Source organism: Festucalex cinctus, chromosome 2, assembly GCF_051991245.1.
Source record: "Festucalex cinctus isolate MCC-2025b chromosome 2, RoL_Fcin_1.0, whole genome shotgun sequence".
Taxonomy (NCBI): domain Eukaryota; kingdom Metazoa; phylum Chordata; class Actinopteri; order Syngnathiformes; family Syngnathidae; genus Festucalex; species Festucalex cinctus.
This window is the reverse complement of record NC_135412.1, coordinates 32,632,692-32,647,573: the sequence shown is the minus strand read 5'-3', so window position 1 is coordinate 32,647,573 and position 14,882 is coordinate 32,632,692. Positions and strand designations below refer to the sequence as shown.

Here is a 14,882-nt window from a genome sequence, read left to right as displayed (position 1 = left end):
TGGCCTAAAATAGCCCTTTCTGCCTTCTTCCATTCTCAACCTAGTGAGTCACGCTGGCTGCCAATTGTATTCTCGTGACGCTTGCCAAGACAATAATTCAACAGGAAGAAACGTGTTGTCTTGGGTGTCTTCAAACTCTTCATGCGCTGTAGCTCCGAGATGTGATAAGAAGGTTTCTCTGCAGCCCCGAAGCAATTTGTGGGCATGAAAGCGATGCTGGCCAATAGCTCTGACTCACTCACTGCTGTGCACACGCTGACATGGCTCAAACACACTTTTGGTTGCTTTAGATATTGTTTTCATCTCCGAGGCTTCACCTAGACGGAGGTCGGGCATTGTATGACACCAACACCATTGAGCTGTAATAATTTTCCCTGTGAAGGATGGGACAACATTAGATTTGGACCGAGTCCACTTCAGCCATCTCTGTCACATCCAGAGCTTGCTATAGTCAGCTGACTTGATATCTTCTTATTTAGACGTTATTGGATTACTGTTCAGCTGCAGCTGTTTTCCCCAATCCTTCAGCGTATAAATCATAATGGCAAAATCCAGACACATGTAGAATAGAATGTGGCATCTATGACAGTGTTTGTTCGATATTGGATCATTCTGTCTAGGTGGAGTCATAGTGAAGAGGAAATGCTATTCCCCAAATAGCTAAAAGTGTTAAAAAGGGGTTATATTTGCATGTTGGTTTCCAGACACGCAACCAAGTGCCTTCATATAAAAACGGTATTTATTCCAAATGATGATGGCCTACCCTTTTCATAATGTTGAAGGTTTGAATATAAATATTTATTCATTCCAGTGTATTGCTGGAGGGAGTGTTGGGAATTGAGTGGAGAAGTGAGACTGCTCCTATCTGTTTAGAATGCCTCTCATGCTTAGTTTCATGAAGCTGTTCTGACTGCCATCCCCCCAGAGTGCCCTTAGCCCGGCTATGATGTTGTTTCCCCGGCTTTAAAGCTGGATCCGGGCCTCTCTTATGCCCTTTGAGTCTCTGAAGGCAATAAGCCACCCACTGCTTTGCCACGTGTCCGGAGAGCTGACAAGTGGTAATTATGCTTCAGACGATTTCTCTTAAGAGACAGCCCTCTGCTGCTTTGCCCTGCTGTCCGGTGCACGAACAGCAGGTGTCACGGCTCAGGGTCTGCTTGCAGCCATGAGGGGGATTCTATTTTTGGGGTTTTCTTTTACCTTCAGCTAGTTTCCTGACTTCGTTAAGGAGAGCTTTCCAAAAATGACCACATTTGTGGGCATGTTGTGTTCCCGTGTTTTCACATTGAGTCCCGTTCAAACTCTGTTGTCAAATACCATCCTTCTCAGAATGTCTGCCAGAAGGTCTCACATTTTGTTACATTAGAACACATACATTATTAATAACGTTACATTCAAGAGAGAAAAACTGACAATGGTCACTGAAATAACTGGAAACTGGGATCTAGCTTCCCAATGATTTGAACAGGATAAAAGATGGATGGATGGATGGATGCATGGATGGATGGATGGATGGATGGATGGATGGATGGAAAAAGTAATCATTAATTTAAAAAATATTAGAGATGTTCGATACCATTTGTTTTCATTCCAATACCAGTACGAGTATTCAACTCTTGAGTAGTCGTCAATACTAATACCAGTAACACTAGTACCTTTGATACATAAAATCAAACATAAAATGTCCCCCCAAAAAACAATGACAGATCATTATAGAAAGACCTAAATATCCCCTGCAATTGGCCAGCAGCCAGTTCAGGGTGTACCCCGCCTACTGCCCGGAGCCAGCTGGGATAGGCTCCAGCACCCCCGTGACCCTTGAAAAGAGTAAGCGGTCAAGAAAATGGATGAGTGGAGATATCCCAATATAGCATTTTTCCTTTTTTTATTTATTTAAATTTTTTAATTTAAATTAACGGCTATTTTCTATCCGTCTGATTCTTAGTTTCTGATTGTGAAACGGCCACAAGAGGGCTATTGACCGCTGCTGCGAGTCTCGATACCTTGAAATAAGGGCAGGTATTGTTCCCATGCTGATACTTGATATTTGTAATCACCCATCCTTAAAATACTGTAAATATACTTAAAATTAGGGATGGGCGAGTACCAATACCACGTATCAGTGTTGGGCTGTTGCCAGGCCATATTTCAAGGTGTTGTGATTTGTTTTACAATCATGAACTAAAAATTGCAAGAATAGAATATTGCCATTAATTTCATGCAAATATAAGGGGAAATGCTATAGAGTGTCCCTCGCAATATCGCAGATTTTTTTTGTGCAATTTTGTATTCTTTTTTTTGTTACAGTAATGTACCTATTTTATCAACTTGAAAAAGGTTTGAACACTTAGAATGTTTAAAAACGAGAGAATAGTGAGAAAATGTAAATGTCACAATGAGAAAAGTGTATAAACTGTGTGATGAGGGGTTTTAGAGCTTTAAAATATTTATAATAAATGTAAAACATAAAGCTAACTACGCAGATTTCATTTATTGCGGGTATTTTTTGGAACCTAACCCCAGCGGAAAACTGAGAGATCACTGTACAGGGATATATACGTATCTCTTTAAAAAAAAAAAATCTGTCATTGTTTCTGAGGAAACTTTAATGTTTTAAAAGTAGGCTACTAGTGGTATTGGTACTTATCGGCATGACTACTCTAGAGTTGAGTAGTCGTACTAGTATCAGTATGAAAAAAAGTGGTATCGAACATTAAAATAACAGAAAACGGTTTGTGGCTTTATTTTCATGTTATAAGACTGCAAAAAATGTACGAGAGCCATTAGAGGACACAATTATTTAATGACTCGCAATATTCGGCTAAGCTGCCTAAGAGGGCTCCACAGGAAAGAAGCCAAAGTGAATCTGTGTGTTTCTAATGCACAGACGAAGTGAACCTCTATGGGCCTGTTGCTAATTTCAGTAGCTTGTTTGACATATCAGACAACGCTTACTGATTCCCACAAGTTTGTTAAAAATATCTCAGATGAAAGTAGTAAATATTTTTGTCATGGTGTTTTCGGCAGTGGGTTTTCGTGAGGGTTCGTTAAAAGTTGCAAATGGTCACAAAAACGTTTGCCAAACCCTTTAAATGATCGCAAAAAGTATTAATGTTATTAAAACTATTTGCAACCATTAATGTTTTTTTTCTTTTCCAGTTTTTCTTGTCCAAGTGAATAATTTATTGGCAATAATAATCTATTTGCTATTACAATTAACATTTGCAATTTTGCCTACTCTTGCCAGTCTTTGCTGCTCAGTGCGATACTACATAAAACAACTATTAAAGGAAAAAAAAAACATGATGTGTGAAAACACTGAAACTTCATCAAACCTCTTGGTAAGATGGCCACATCTTCCTCCTCGGACCTGATGTTTCTGAGCTACCCTGGAACCAAGTCATTACAGGTCAATGGTCAGACAAAAGTAATTACTGTGGGCCCGGTGATGTGCCTCCACTCCATCACCCGGCTTCTTGTGGCGGGGGCCACAGGAAAGCTTTGTTGCACGAGCAGCTGAGGCCAACTTAGACCGAACATCCCGAAGGAGCTGCGACTCAAAAGCACTGAGCCTTTTTTCCAGCTTTTTTTTTTTTTTTTTAACTTGCGCATTCAAAGTCACTGTGGGCGGGCAGCGGCGTCCGTGGCATTACACCGCTCTTTGATAACAGCCACTTATCTTCACCGTGCAACAATCATCTGCCAAAGGAGGTTTGATAAGAGTTGAAATGTGGTCCGCATGTGGCCTGCATGGTAAAATTGAATTGAAGAGAAAAGGCAAGATAAGGTTGCTTATTAAAAGTCCACATGAAGGAGACCTCCTTTGAAATCTTGATGTGCGTCTTTGTGCTCAAAATGTGTTGGACAAAGGCGTCGTACTATAATGTGTCACAACTGCTTCTGAAAGTACTTTATGTGAATAATCTATCATAGTGGCAGATGTTCGTTTAGAATGGACAGGATGGATGTTAGAAATGAAAAATATCAGACATTTGTAAAAAAATAAAATAAAAGAGAGAGAGAGAAATGATCAGAATGTTTGTGTTTAAAAGAACCAATATTACCAAACTTCCCACACTTGGATTATGGGCTACCTAATAATACATCTACATAATTACAGTAATAACAATTTAAAATTGTGAATTTTCCAGTCCGTTAATTTTTAAAATTATCATTCAGTGTGAAATCATCACTATGCGACTTGTTGCATTACCGTCTAAACATTGTATTGAATTATTCTGCTAATGTCAGACCTTATTACCAGCAGTCTGATTTTTTTTCTTTCACAGAGGCTGTGATCTCACTGCATGAGCAAAAAATCAATGCATTTTCCCCTTTTAATAATAAATAGGATTTAAGTAGTGCCTTTCATGATCACAAAAGCAGTTTACATTGCTTTAAATCTCTTTTTCTTCATTTTTTCTCAAGCTGCGACACCTCCTTTAAAGTCCTCAAGGGGAAGATACAACTCTCACTGATAAATAGCATCCACCTCTTCACATAACGGCTTTGTGTTGTGAATACTAAATCAAAGGAGGGGGAGCGGGAGAAATATCCTGTTTTGAGGTGACCTCCTGTCTCGTCGTGAGACACCAGCGAAGTTGGCCAGTTGCCTGCTCTTAAATTGGCATCTAATCTCCTCGGCCCTGGTGTGCGCCCCTTGGGAATACCGGGAATGACAGGCTGTTTGTCTGGGATTGTATATGCCCCCACCTTCTCGCTGCCACCCTCCTTTCTTATTCCTCTCCCTTTCTCAATCTCAGCCTTCAACACCAACCTTCCTCACACACACATACACACGTCGTATTTATATTTTTTTTTCCCCAGTATTTGGAATGGGCTAGACTCTTGCAATTTCCATCACGGGCTCTAAAGAGATTTGAAATTGCCTTTGGTCCTGGAGCCCTGGCAATTAGCAATTAGTGAAGTGATTGTAGCAAGCCCTCGCCGCCTCCCTTTGCGCCATGCAGCCACTGCATCTGCACCCTGCTCGCAACCCGTAGTGACACATTGAAACCAGAAGAACTTGCCTTGTGAGTGTGGGCGCCAAACGTTTGATAGTCTGTACACGATTTGCTTTTTCAGCGTTTTTGCCCTGTGTGACGTGTGATCGCTTATAGAGTAAAGAAGTCTCCATGGGTCAGACGTGAAGCTTGCCTTGTTGCGCTATACGATGTCTTTGTTTATGCATTGCACCACTGACCCTGCTCTGTTGTTGATGGCAGTGACAGTGATGAAAAGCCACTGAGGGGCAGCTTGTGTTCCCTGAATGGCGATGATGCGGTCGGGGACAGCGTCAGCAGAGACAGCCTGGTCGACTACGCCGACGGCGGGGGAGAATTCAGCGAGGACGGCTCCTTTATCGGGGAATATTCAGGACACAAACAAGGAGGATCTGTCCCCGAGCCCAATGGATTCGGCCCAGTCACTGCATAATGTCAAGCTTCCTGTCACAAACCGTCAAGAATTGCTGTATATTCGGCTTTCACACTACATATAGCACATATAGCCAAAATATGAAGCAATAGAAATGCGTTTTGTAACTAATTTTGCCAAGAGACTGTTTTTGTACATATGGTAAGACAATGAACTGGATGATTGGATTGAGGATTTTATTATAATTTTAATATAATTTTTTTTTTTTAACCTATCAATTAAATTCTGTTGATATCATGTTTTATATGGTGATCAGAACCAACACACATTAAAATGCATACATTTAAGACCATCATATTCTGGCCCCAATTTGTGGTTGAAATAATTTTGTGTTTTCTGGCTGGAAATTAAGAAATACTGTAACACAATGTGTAATTAGTTCATTGATCCATCCGTTTTAGACATCACTTGTCCTTGTTTGGGGTTGTGAGTGGGCTGGGGCCTATTCCAACAATTTATGCAGACTCTGAACTGACCGCCATCCATTCGCAGAGCACAGATAAACAACAATTAACACTCACATTCCAGTTGTCAATTAAGTCTTCACTTAAACTAATGTATATTTTCAAGAAGTGGGGGAAAGTTGGAGTTCCAAGAGATGACTAAACATAATCTATCTCAATAAGTACTGTGTATCTCAATATATGACCATATCACAATACAATGGCAAACTTTTGAATCCTGTTGGGGGAGGTTGAATGTGGTAACTAAGAAAAACATACATATGTTTTAATACAACCCTGGCCATCTTTGCTGTAAAAGCCTAAGGTTTTACTCATAAGTGGTTTGTCAGTGCGACCCGGAAGCTCCTCAACACGTCGGCCCCTCTAAGATAAGGTAACCTATTTGTCTGGAAACCCCACATAGATATTTATAAATTATACATCGGTTTGCACGAAACGATGTCTTGACATTGCCCTGACTACACCGGGGTACTTTTTTTATTTTTTTATTTTATTTTTTTTAAATGAATGAAAACGGGTATTTTGTGCACTAATCATAAGTAGAACCCCGAATGAATTAGCCCCTCATGTAGCTGCTAATATTCAATTATGTTAAGGTATTGTCATTTTATGTCTGTTATTTATCTATGAGCTTTAATGTCATGTTAAGACACCAATTACATTATTTTTTTAAACCAAGAAACTATTGAGGATCTTGAAATTTTTGCTTTTGTTATTGTTAGTTTACTTTATACTTGGACAATATAAATAAGTATCAAATAATAATAATCAGTCAGTTGTATGCACCAAATGACCTACGGGACACAAGGGAGAAACCTAGTACAATTTTCTCAAGGGTCAAACATTCAAATCCAGAAATCTTTTTTTTCACCACCATTGACCTCTCTTTAGTCTTCGCATGCATAATGCATATTGCTCAAATATTAATCAAGGATATACTTTACATGAGTCCATTGAAATTAAGTGTTGAATATTTCATTGGCTTGAAGCTTTTTCTTTAACTGTACAGGAGAGTGAATCAAACTAAAATGTTTTAAAATGAGGTTGAGTTGTTGTTGTTGAAGGTGGTGGGTTTTTTGGGCCTCTCACGTAGCGCACAACAGATGATGCAGATTTTGTTGTAAACTGACTAGATCAAATGTAGTCTTATGGAAGAAGGTTGCTCTGAAATTGTCAATCTTTACTGAGGCATCTCCCATGGCACCAATTATCGCAGTACCTTCGTACTCCGGAAATATACATTACCTTTTGATGCGGGGATAACAACAACAGAAAAATACCCAACTAACAAAGATGATTGAGTCAGCAACCTATCTTGCCATGCAAAACATTCATATTACCCCCCTGATTAACTGTAATTTCTGAAACATTCATGTAAAAAATGTAAAAGTTCTGTAACTAAACTTCACCCAAGCAATGTATTTGTTTTAACTGCCACAGTTGTCGAGTGCAACACTTTTTATATTGTGTTTGTGCTTGACGCTAGGCAGAGTTCATAGTCCTCAATTGTTAAAAAACAAAAAAAAAAAAAAAAACGTACATACTTCATACATTGTACAGTCGCACCTACTAAATAGGGGCTTAAGATGGTAGTCCAACTGACACACATTAAGGACATTATGACAAAAACAACATAGCACAATGGTATTGTTGATCTGTATTAAATGTAGAAGATGTAATCTCCCAAAAGAAAAAAAGGGGCTAAAAAAATGTTGCATGTTTGATGAGATTTGACTACCAGTATTAGTCATTTTATTCAGCCTACAGCATCTTCTGTATTCATGGTGATAGTTTCCCCTTCTCTTAGCTCTAAAAGTCTGTCTATAGTCTGCTGATTCAAAATACCCAAAGCAGACCTGGCATAAAGCAGCCTGTAAAGCACTCGCTGGCTCATGGCAAGATAAAGGTCATATAAAGCGATAATCCCGGTATTGTCAGGGATGACACCCTCATCCGTTTCAAAATTGCTTTCTCTCCGCCAAATGCTAAAACCCCAGAACAACAACAAACCATTATGCTGGTCAAAGCTGCCATGAGAGGGTCACAAAAAAATGTTGTTTTTTTAATGTGAGGACATGCAGGTGACCTATTCACAAAGCCCTGGTTGGGAAAGAGCTTGGGCCACAATGTTAACATCAGTTTGATTGTTGCATGGTTGCATTTGATATTGTCGCATTGGAGAGCCAAGGGGGATAGTAACATGCAGGTTGTTTTAGTTAAATTGTTGTGGCAGTAGTAGTAGTAGTCGTATAGCGCCTGTTAGAGACAAACAGACACTAGATAGATAGATAGATAGATAGATAGATAGATAGATAGATAGATAGATTGATTGACACCAAGAAAGAAGGATCAATCAGAGACATGACTGATGCGTGCACTTGTGGCCAAACTCCGCTTGTTTTCAGTGCTACTACTAGCTTATTTTTGCCATTGCTATTTGTTGAAGCTGGACAATGTTTGCTGTGTCAATTTATTGCAACTACACACTTTGTTAAGTGAGGCGACATTCAACTCTTGCTAGTAGTTTTAAAATGGTAAACTCCCCATTTAAATGAGATTGAAGCCCTCAAAAAATCTTACAAGACTTACATTTGTCCTCTTTAACCTTTGTACACCCAATGTGCTGATTGAGATGTGACTAAATACTGGATGCGTGTTGGGTTATGGGGTGGTACAAATAGTTTGACTCGCCCTGGGCGCTGGCTGCCCACGCCACGCCACTGGTTGCACACACAAACCCATAGACAGTGGTTTAAACCAGACCACCCCCTCTTTTTCAGTCAATTTGTCCGTTGCCGATATTTAGGCTAAGTGCCTTGGAAATTGCCTGTTGGGAAGAAATCAATAACATGTCTGCCCCAACACCCAGAGCCAGGAAACACTCATCTGATTCCACCTCATACGTGCGCACAAATGCAACTTTCACAAACGTCAGTTCACAATAGGACTGTCCAGTGAAGAAGATGGCGAGTGAGCGTCACAAACATGAACGTCTCATCCATAATGCACACAGTCGGGTGGGTTCAAGGCAAGGGTAAGTGTGTGTGACAGGTGTTTGCCGTGGTGCTCTCATATGCGCAAAAGCCACACGATGAGGAGTTAAGCAACGTCGCTCGCTCTAGCTTATGAAATGGACCGACAATATTGTGAGAGAACGGCCTCAAGGACACACTTTCAACACTCTCAACAGTAAAAGGGGTAAAGGGTAGCAGCAGAAAGAAGAGTTGAGCACTTAATGTTATTTCATGTTCTGCTCTTTACTGCTCTGACTACATAAGGAGATAAAGAAAAGGAGGTCAGACTGAAAGCATGTGACCTTGACAGCAAATCGGAATGGCACTGTTTCATTTTACATTCTCTCAATGGCCTTTACTGCCCACAGCTTTTTCAATATGGGTTTTTCAGAAAAGAAGATCGAGAAAAAGGTAAAGATGTTGCTGTTCGACACAGTGTTCTCACTTTCAGACCATTTAATTGATTGAAAAAGAAAATACAATGCCAATCATGCAAGAAAGCAGAAGCCAATGAGGACGATTTGCACTACTCCCTACCAAAATTTTGTTTCTGGCTGTTTCATTAAACACACCATAGGAACAAAATATTCTGTAATTTGTTTTTCTTTTACTTTATGTAATTGTCCCATGGATTCACCTATTTGCATGCCCGACCTGTATCCCTTGCAAATAGCGAGAGTCCATTGTAGAGTTTTATAGTGTAACATTACCATTCACCACTAGATGGCAGACATCACATTGCGAGTAGGCCAAATCATTAGTACAGTACATACAGCATATTAACATATTGATACCCTTTTAAATTGTATTTTAGACATTAAGTCATGGATGGCAGAAAATTTCCTGCAGCTCAACCAGGACAAAACAGGTTTTAGTCATCGGTCCTGAAGGTCAGAGAGAGAAACTTTTACCTAAACTACAAGATTTTAAACCAGGCATGTCAAACTCAGTTTGGCTCTGGGGCCGGATCCAGACTTTCTGTTCTCAGGTGGGCCGGATCAGTAAAAGAATGTCAACTCCAACTATTTAGTTTTGTTTTTCAGTACTATGCTTTATCATTCAGCCTACATTTGTAGCCCACCCTACATATTATAATCACGGATGACAAGGGATCTTTTCTAAGCACAACACATTTATTCACAAACAATGGAGAAAAAAAATTATTTTCATGTTTGGCATTGAATGTGTTAACAACTGGTTTATTTTAACAGTTGAGTGAATGCAGTTTTACACCTGAACCAACTCACCACACTAAACAAACTCAAGTGGGAGCTATGAAAAAAAATGTTTTGCCTTAATTGTCATACTGCTTTGAAATAATAATAAATAAAAATATATAATAATAAATAAAAATACAAAAGAAAAGTTTTAGCAGTGCATGGGCAATAAGATTATACTACATCAGCTCAAACTACTAGGCTGGGCCTACTGAAGCTGAGAATATACTGCACAATATTAATTGTCTTTAATATGAAACCAGATTAATCTTATTTTTAATGATCTGTATTCATGAGTGCAAACAAATGTCGTGTCATCACACTTTTTTCTCTCTCTCACTGCACTCCTGCAGTCTACTTGCTGCTGCTGGCTCCTGAAACTTGGCATCTTTTTGCCTTTACAAGTGCGTCGATATCAGGTTTCAAATCCTGAGTAGCAGCACATTTAACAATGTGATTCAAGTGTTCATTTGTTAACCTTGAGCGCTGCTTTGTTTTATTATTGTTCATCACGGAGAAAACCTGTTCACAAAGATAAGTAGTCCCAAACATGGAGAGAACGTTTGCAGCCATGGCTGTTAATTTGGGGTAACCTGGCACAAGATACTGATAAAACGTATCCAATCCCACGGACCCAAATTTATCCTTCATAGCGGAATCGCACTGCAAGTCAATAAGCTCGAGCTGAATGTCAGCTGGCACATCAGAGGGCTTCACTGTAAATGGCGAGCGAAAAAAGCCGAATTTGTTCTCAAGTTCACTGAAAACCTGAAACCTCCGCTCAAACTCTCGCAGCAAATCTGTTATGTTGTCTTTATATTTATCCAAATCGGGACGATCCGGTGCCTTCGGACGCACAGCTGTGAGACATGAGAAGTGCGTGGTGTCACCGCTGGATAGCTGCGTCTCCCACAGCGACAGTTTCATTTTGAACGCACTTATGCTGTCGTAATATTGAGTGACAACTCTATTACGGCCCTGCAATGTAGTGTTAGGTGTATTCAAGTGTTGCGTAATATCAACCATGAAGGCAAGATCCTGCACCCATTCCTTGCATTGAAGTTCCTTTACTGGGCGTTCTTCTCCATGAACTGTCCAATTTCGCCTCGAGCTCAAAGAAGCGCTTGAGTACTGCACCTCTGCTTAACCAGCGCACGTCAGTGTGGTATGGTAGGCCAGCATGAATGTCATGATCACTGAGAAATGAGTCAAACTGGCGGTGATTTAGACCGCGAGCTCTGATGAAATTGACAGTTTTCACAACCACGCTCATAACATGGTTCATTTGCAGTGTTTTGCAACATAACGCCTCCTGGTCAAAATACAGTGAAATGCCCAAAACTCCTGTCCTCCATTTGCGGTCTGTACTTTGTCACGGAATTTTGTGGCAACGCCTGCCTTTCTCCCCACCATTGATGGCGCACCGTCGGTCGCCAGGCTCACAGCACGGGACCAGTCCGCCTCCACCTTGTCCAGCGCTCCAACGAGAGCGCTGAAAATGTCATCTGCTGTCGTGGTGTCATTCATGGGCACCAATTCAAGCAGCTCCTCGGTGATGGTCAAAGTTTCATCAACACCTCTAATGAATATGGCCAGTTGAGCAATATCTGTGACATCGGTGCTCTCATCTATTGCAATTGAAAATGCGATAAATGATTTGTTTTTCTCTTGCAATTGGCTGCTCAAGTCACTTGAGAGTTCTGTCACCCGATCTGCGACAGTGTTCCTCGTTAGACTAATATTGGCAAAGGCCAGTCTCTTTTCAGGGCACACGACTTCTGCAGCCTTCAGCATGCATGTTTTTACAAACTCCCCATCAGCAAATGGCTTGGATGCCTGCACCAGCTCGTTGGCAATAATGTAGCTGGCTCTTACAGCCCCATCAGCGATATCGCGGCTGCGCGTAAAAGCAGACTGCTGTTTCTTCAGACGAGTGACCAATTTGTTTATCTCGTCTTTTCTTATTTGTCCTTTCAAGTCGTCATACTTGTCTTTATGATGAGTCTCGTAGTGGCGCCGAATATTAAACTCTTTGAACACTGCAACTTGCTGATTACAAACCAAGCACACTGGTTTTGCATTCACTTCTGTGAATAAATAATTCTCAGTCCATTTTTCCTGGAAAACCCTGCACTCCGTGTCCACTTTTCTTTTTTTTGACAGTGCCATTTTGGGAAGGGTGTGTTGACCGATAACTTGTTTAGTAGTAGTGGTGAATGGTGAAGCAAGCTTACCGGTTAATTTCTAGTTGGACACATCACGTTGCGAATGTTTATTTCCTGGTACGAACTCGTGTCAGTGCCGCATGCTGGACGTGAGCTCTTTTACTGCCCTCTAGCGGCCGGAGCGAGCATTTAGTTTGTATTTATTTAAAAAAATCATAACTTTTGATAGAAATGAGCTATTGACTCGCTTTTTTTTTTGATATACTCAGAAATTTATGACGGGCCGGATAAAATCATCCAACGGGCCGGGTCCGGCCCGCGGGCCGTATGTTTGACATGCCTGTTTTAAACCCTCGCAATGTGTAAAGAATTTGGGCGTCATTTTTGACTCTGAGCTTACTTTTAATCCTCATATTAAAAATGTAACCAAGATCGGTTTTTACCATCTTAAGAATATTGCTAGAGTCCGTTCGTTTCTCTCGCAGGCCAACACAGAGGTGCTGATGCATGCTTTTATTTCTTGTTGTTTAGATTATTGTAATTCCCTGCTCTCTGGTCTTCCCAAAAAGAATATTTCAATCCTACAGCTCCTTCAGAACTCAGCTGCACGTGTACTGACGGGGACCGGAGGGCGGGAGCACATTACACCAGTTTTAAAATCGCTGCATTGGCTCCCCGTGCGTTTCAGGATTGATTTTAAGGTGCTTTTATTAGTTTTTAAATGTCTTAACGGTCTTGGCCCATCTTATTTATCTGACTTGCTTTTACCCTATTACCCCTTCCGGCTTCTGAGGTTTTCTGGCAGTCGCCTTTTAACTATTCCAAAGGTGAGGACCAAGACGCATGGTGAAGCTGCCTTTAGCCACTATGGTCCTCACCTATGGAATAGCCTGCGGAGAGCATCAGGTCTGCAGAGAATATTGATGTTTTTAAGAGGCTGCTAAAGACTTACTTTTTTAGTTTGGGATTTGATTGATCTTTTTTTTCTTTTTATCCCCTTTTATTTCTTTATATCTATATTGTTTTGTATCTTTGTTTTTATTTATTTATTTTTCTATCGTGTTTAACTGTTTTCTTTTAGTGTTTACATGTTTTTATTTGGTAGTCATTACATTTTTAGCTCCAGTGTTTTCTCTTGGGGGAGCCTCCGCAGTGAGTGGGATGGCTGGTCTTCATCCATCTCACTGTGGATGAACTCCTTCTGGGTGTCTTTCCTTACAGGGTACTTCTGTGCCCCGCCATGTTGTGGTTTTCATGTGTTTGTTGGGTTTTGGGTGTGTCTGTGTGTACGATCATGGGGATGATTTTCTTTTTCTTTTTTTTCTTTTTTTTTATTGTATTATGGATGTCCAGCACTTTGAGTTACATTTTGAATGTATGAAAGGTGCTATATAAATAAAGTTGATTGATTGATTGATTGATTGATTGATTGATTGATTGATTGAGTAAAAATCATTTCCTCACCAAAGGCGGTCTCCTTCAAGGTCTTCTACCAGAGGCCTGAGAGCTTGAGGGTTCCATGCAGTATCTTCGGGGTTCCCTGTATTGCGCTCTTAACTCTTTCATTACATATGACGTATCGATATGTCTTAAGCATCATAGTCGCTGCATACATATGAGGTATCAATACGTCATAAGCTTTTTTTTTTTATGCAAGAGTGTACAGGAGGGTCTGCTACAGCTTCTGACTAAAAGGATTAGGCTTGACTACAATGTTATTTAAAAGAAACGGCCAGCAAGTGGCAGAAAGTATAAGATCAGCCAGTATCACGCAAGGAACTCGTTGCAGAAGAAAAGAAGCAGGAAGTGTAGATTGGGACTAGGAGTTTCACTGTTGTACAGCAGCGGAGAGGAAGTAGAACATAAGCGATCGGCAGAACGGTTAACCCTGTAGGATTGCTTTTTTGCTTAAAAAAAAAGCATGATCGGTGATCGAGTTGCTGCACATCAAGTAATGACGCTTCGTTCGTCCAGCAATTGCAACAAGCAACTGTCGAGCGATGATCCGCGGGATTAACCGCTCGTTTCGGCGGTCACGTCGACCCCCGGACGACAGGATGCTGCGGCAGAGCTGCAGTCAGACGAGCCAATTGTTTATTTTTATGTGCAATAAACTGTTATATTGTTATCAAAAGCACTTTTTGGAACGTTTATTGCACGAAAACATTATTTAGATTTTTGATTTTTGCAAAATTAGTCAAAATCCAGTAAAATGGCTGGTATTGAAGGGGTTACGCCAATGAAAATGTCTCGGATTCCATTAGTTAAGCACGGGGATGTTGGATGTTGTTCCTGTTATCTGCTGGAGCCAATCACTATTGGCACTATTGTTGCCTTTACCCTCCACATGTTGGGGGGTACATTGTATGTATCGAGTATGTATGAGTAGGAGTATGTGTTGGTACTTTGTATCGGTATCAATGACTACTCAAGAGTTGAGTAAAAAATAAATAAATAAATGGTATTGACTCACATACCATTTAAATTAACAGTTTAACATGGAGTTGCATATTTTTTTTTAATCTGACCTGATTTATTTGACCAATCAGATGAAACTTTGAATGGGCATCAACATCCAATAAAAGA

At 40.4% G+C, this 14,882-nt stretch overlaps 1 protein-coding gene and 1 pseudogene across 9 annotated transcripts in view; one reads left to right on the top strand and one right to left on the bottom strand.

Annotated features, from left to right (window-relative positions):
* LOC144014603 (neural cell adhesion molecule L1-like protein) overlaps nt 1-5,731 on the top strand; it is a 53,524-nt gene extending 47,793 nt beyond the window's left edge. For 7 of the 9 annotated variants that reach the window (XM_077514692.1, XM_077514691.1, XM_077514690.1 and 4 more), the window contains one exon: nt 5,226-5,731. In XM_077514692.1, the coding sequence (XP_077370818.1) occupies nt 5,226-5,436 (211 nt within the window). In that variant the 3' untranslated portion in view covers nt 5,437-5,731. The remainder of the gene's footprint in view (nt 1-5,225) is intronic. The other 2 variants (XM_077514689.1, XM_077514687.1) reach the window with 1 other exon arrangement.
* A 4,401-nt stretch (nt 5,732-10,132) lies between these two features.
* Nucleotides 10,133-12,498, bottom strand: LOC144015102 (general transcription factor II-I repeat domain-containing protein 2A pseudogene; annotated as a pseudogene).
* Between the last annotated feature and the right edge of the window lie 2,384 nt (nt 12,499-14,882).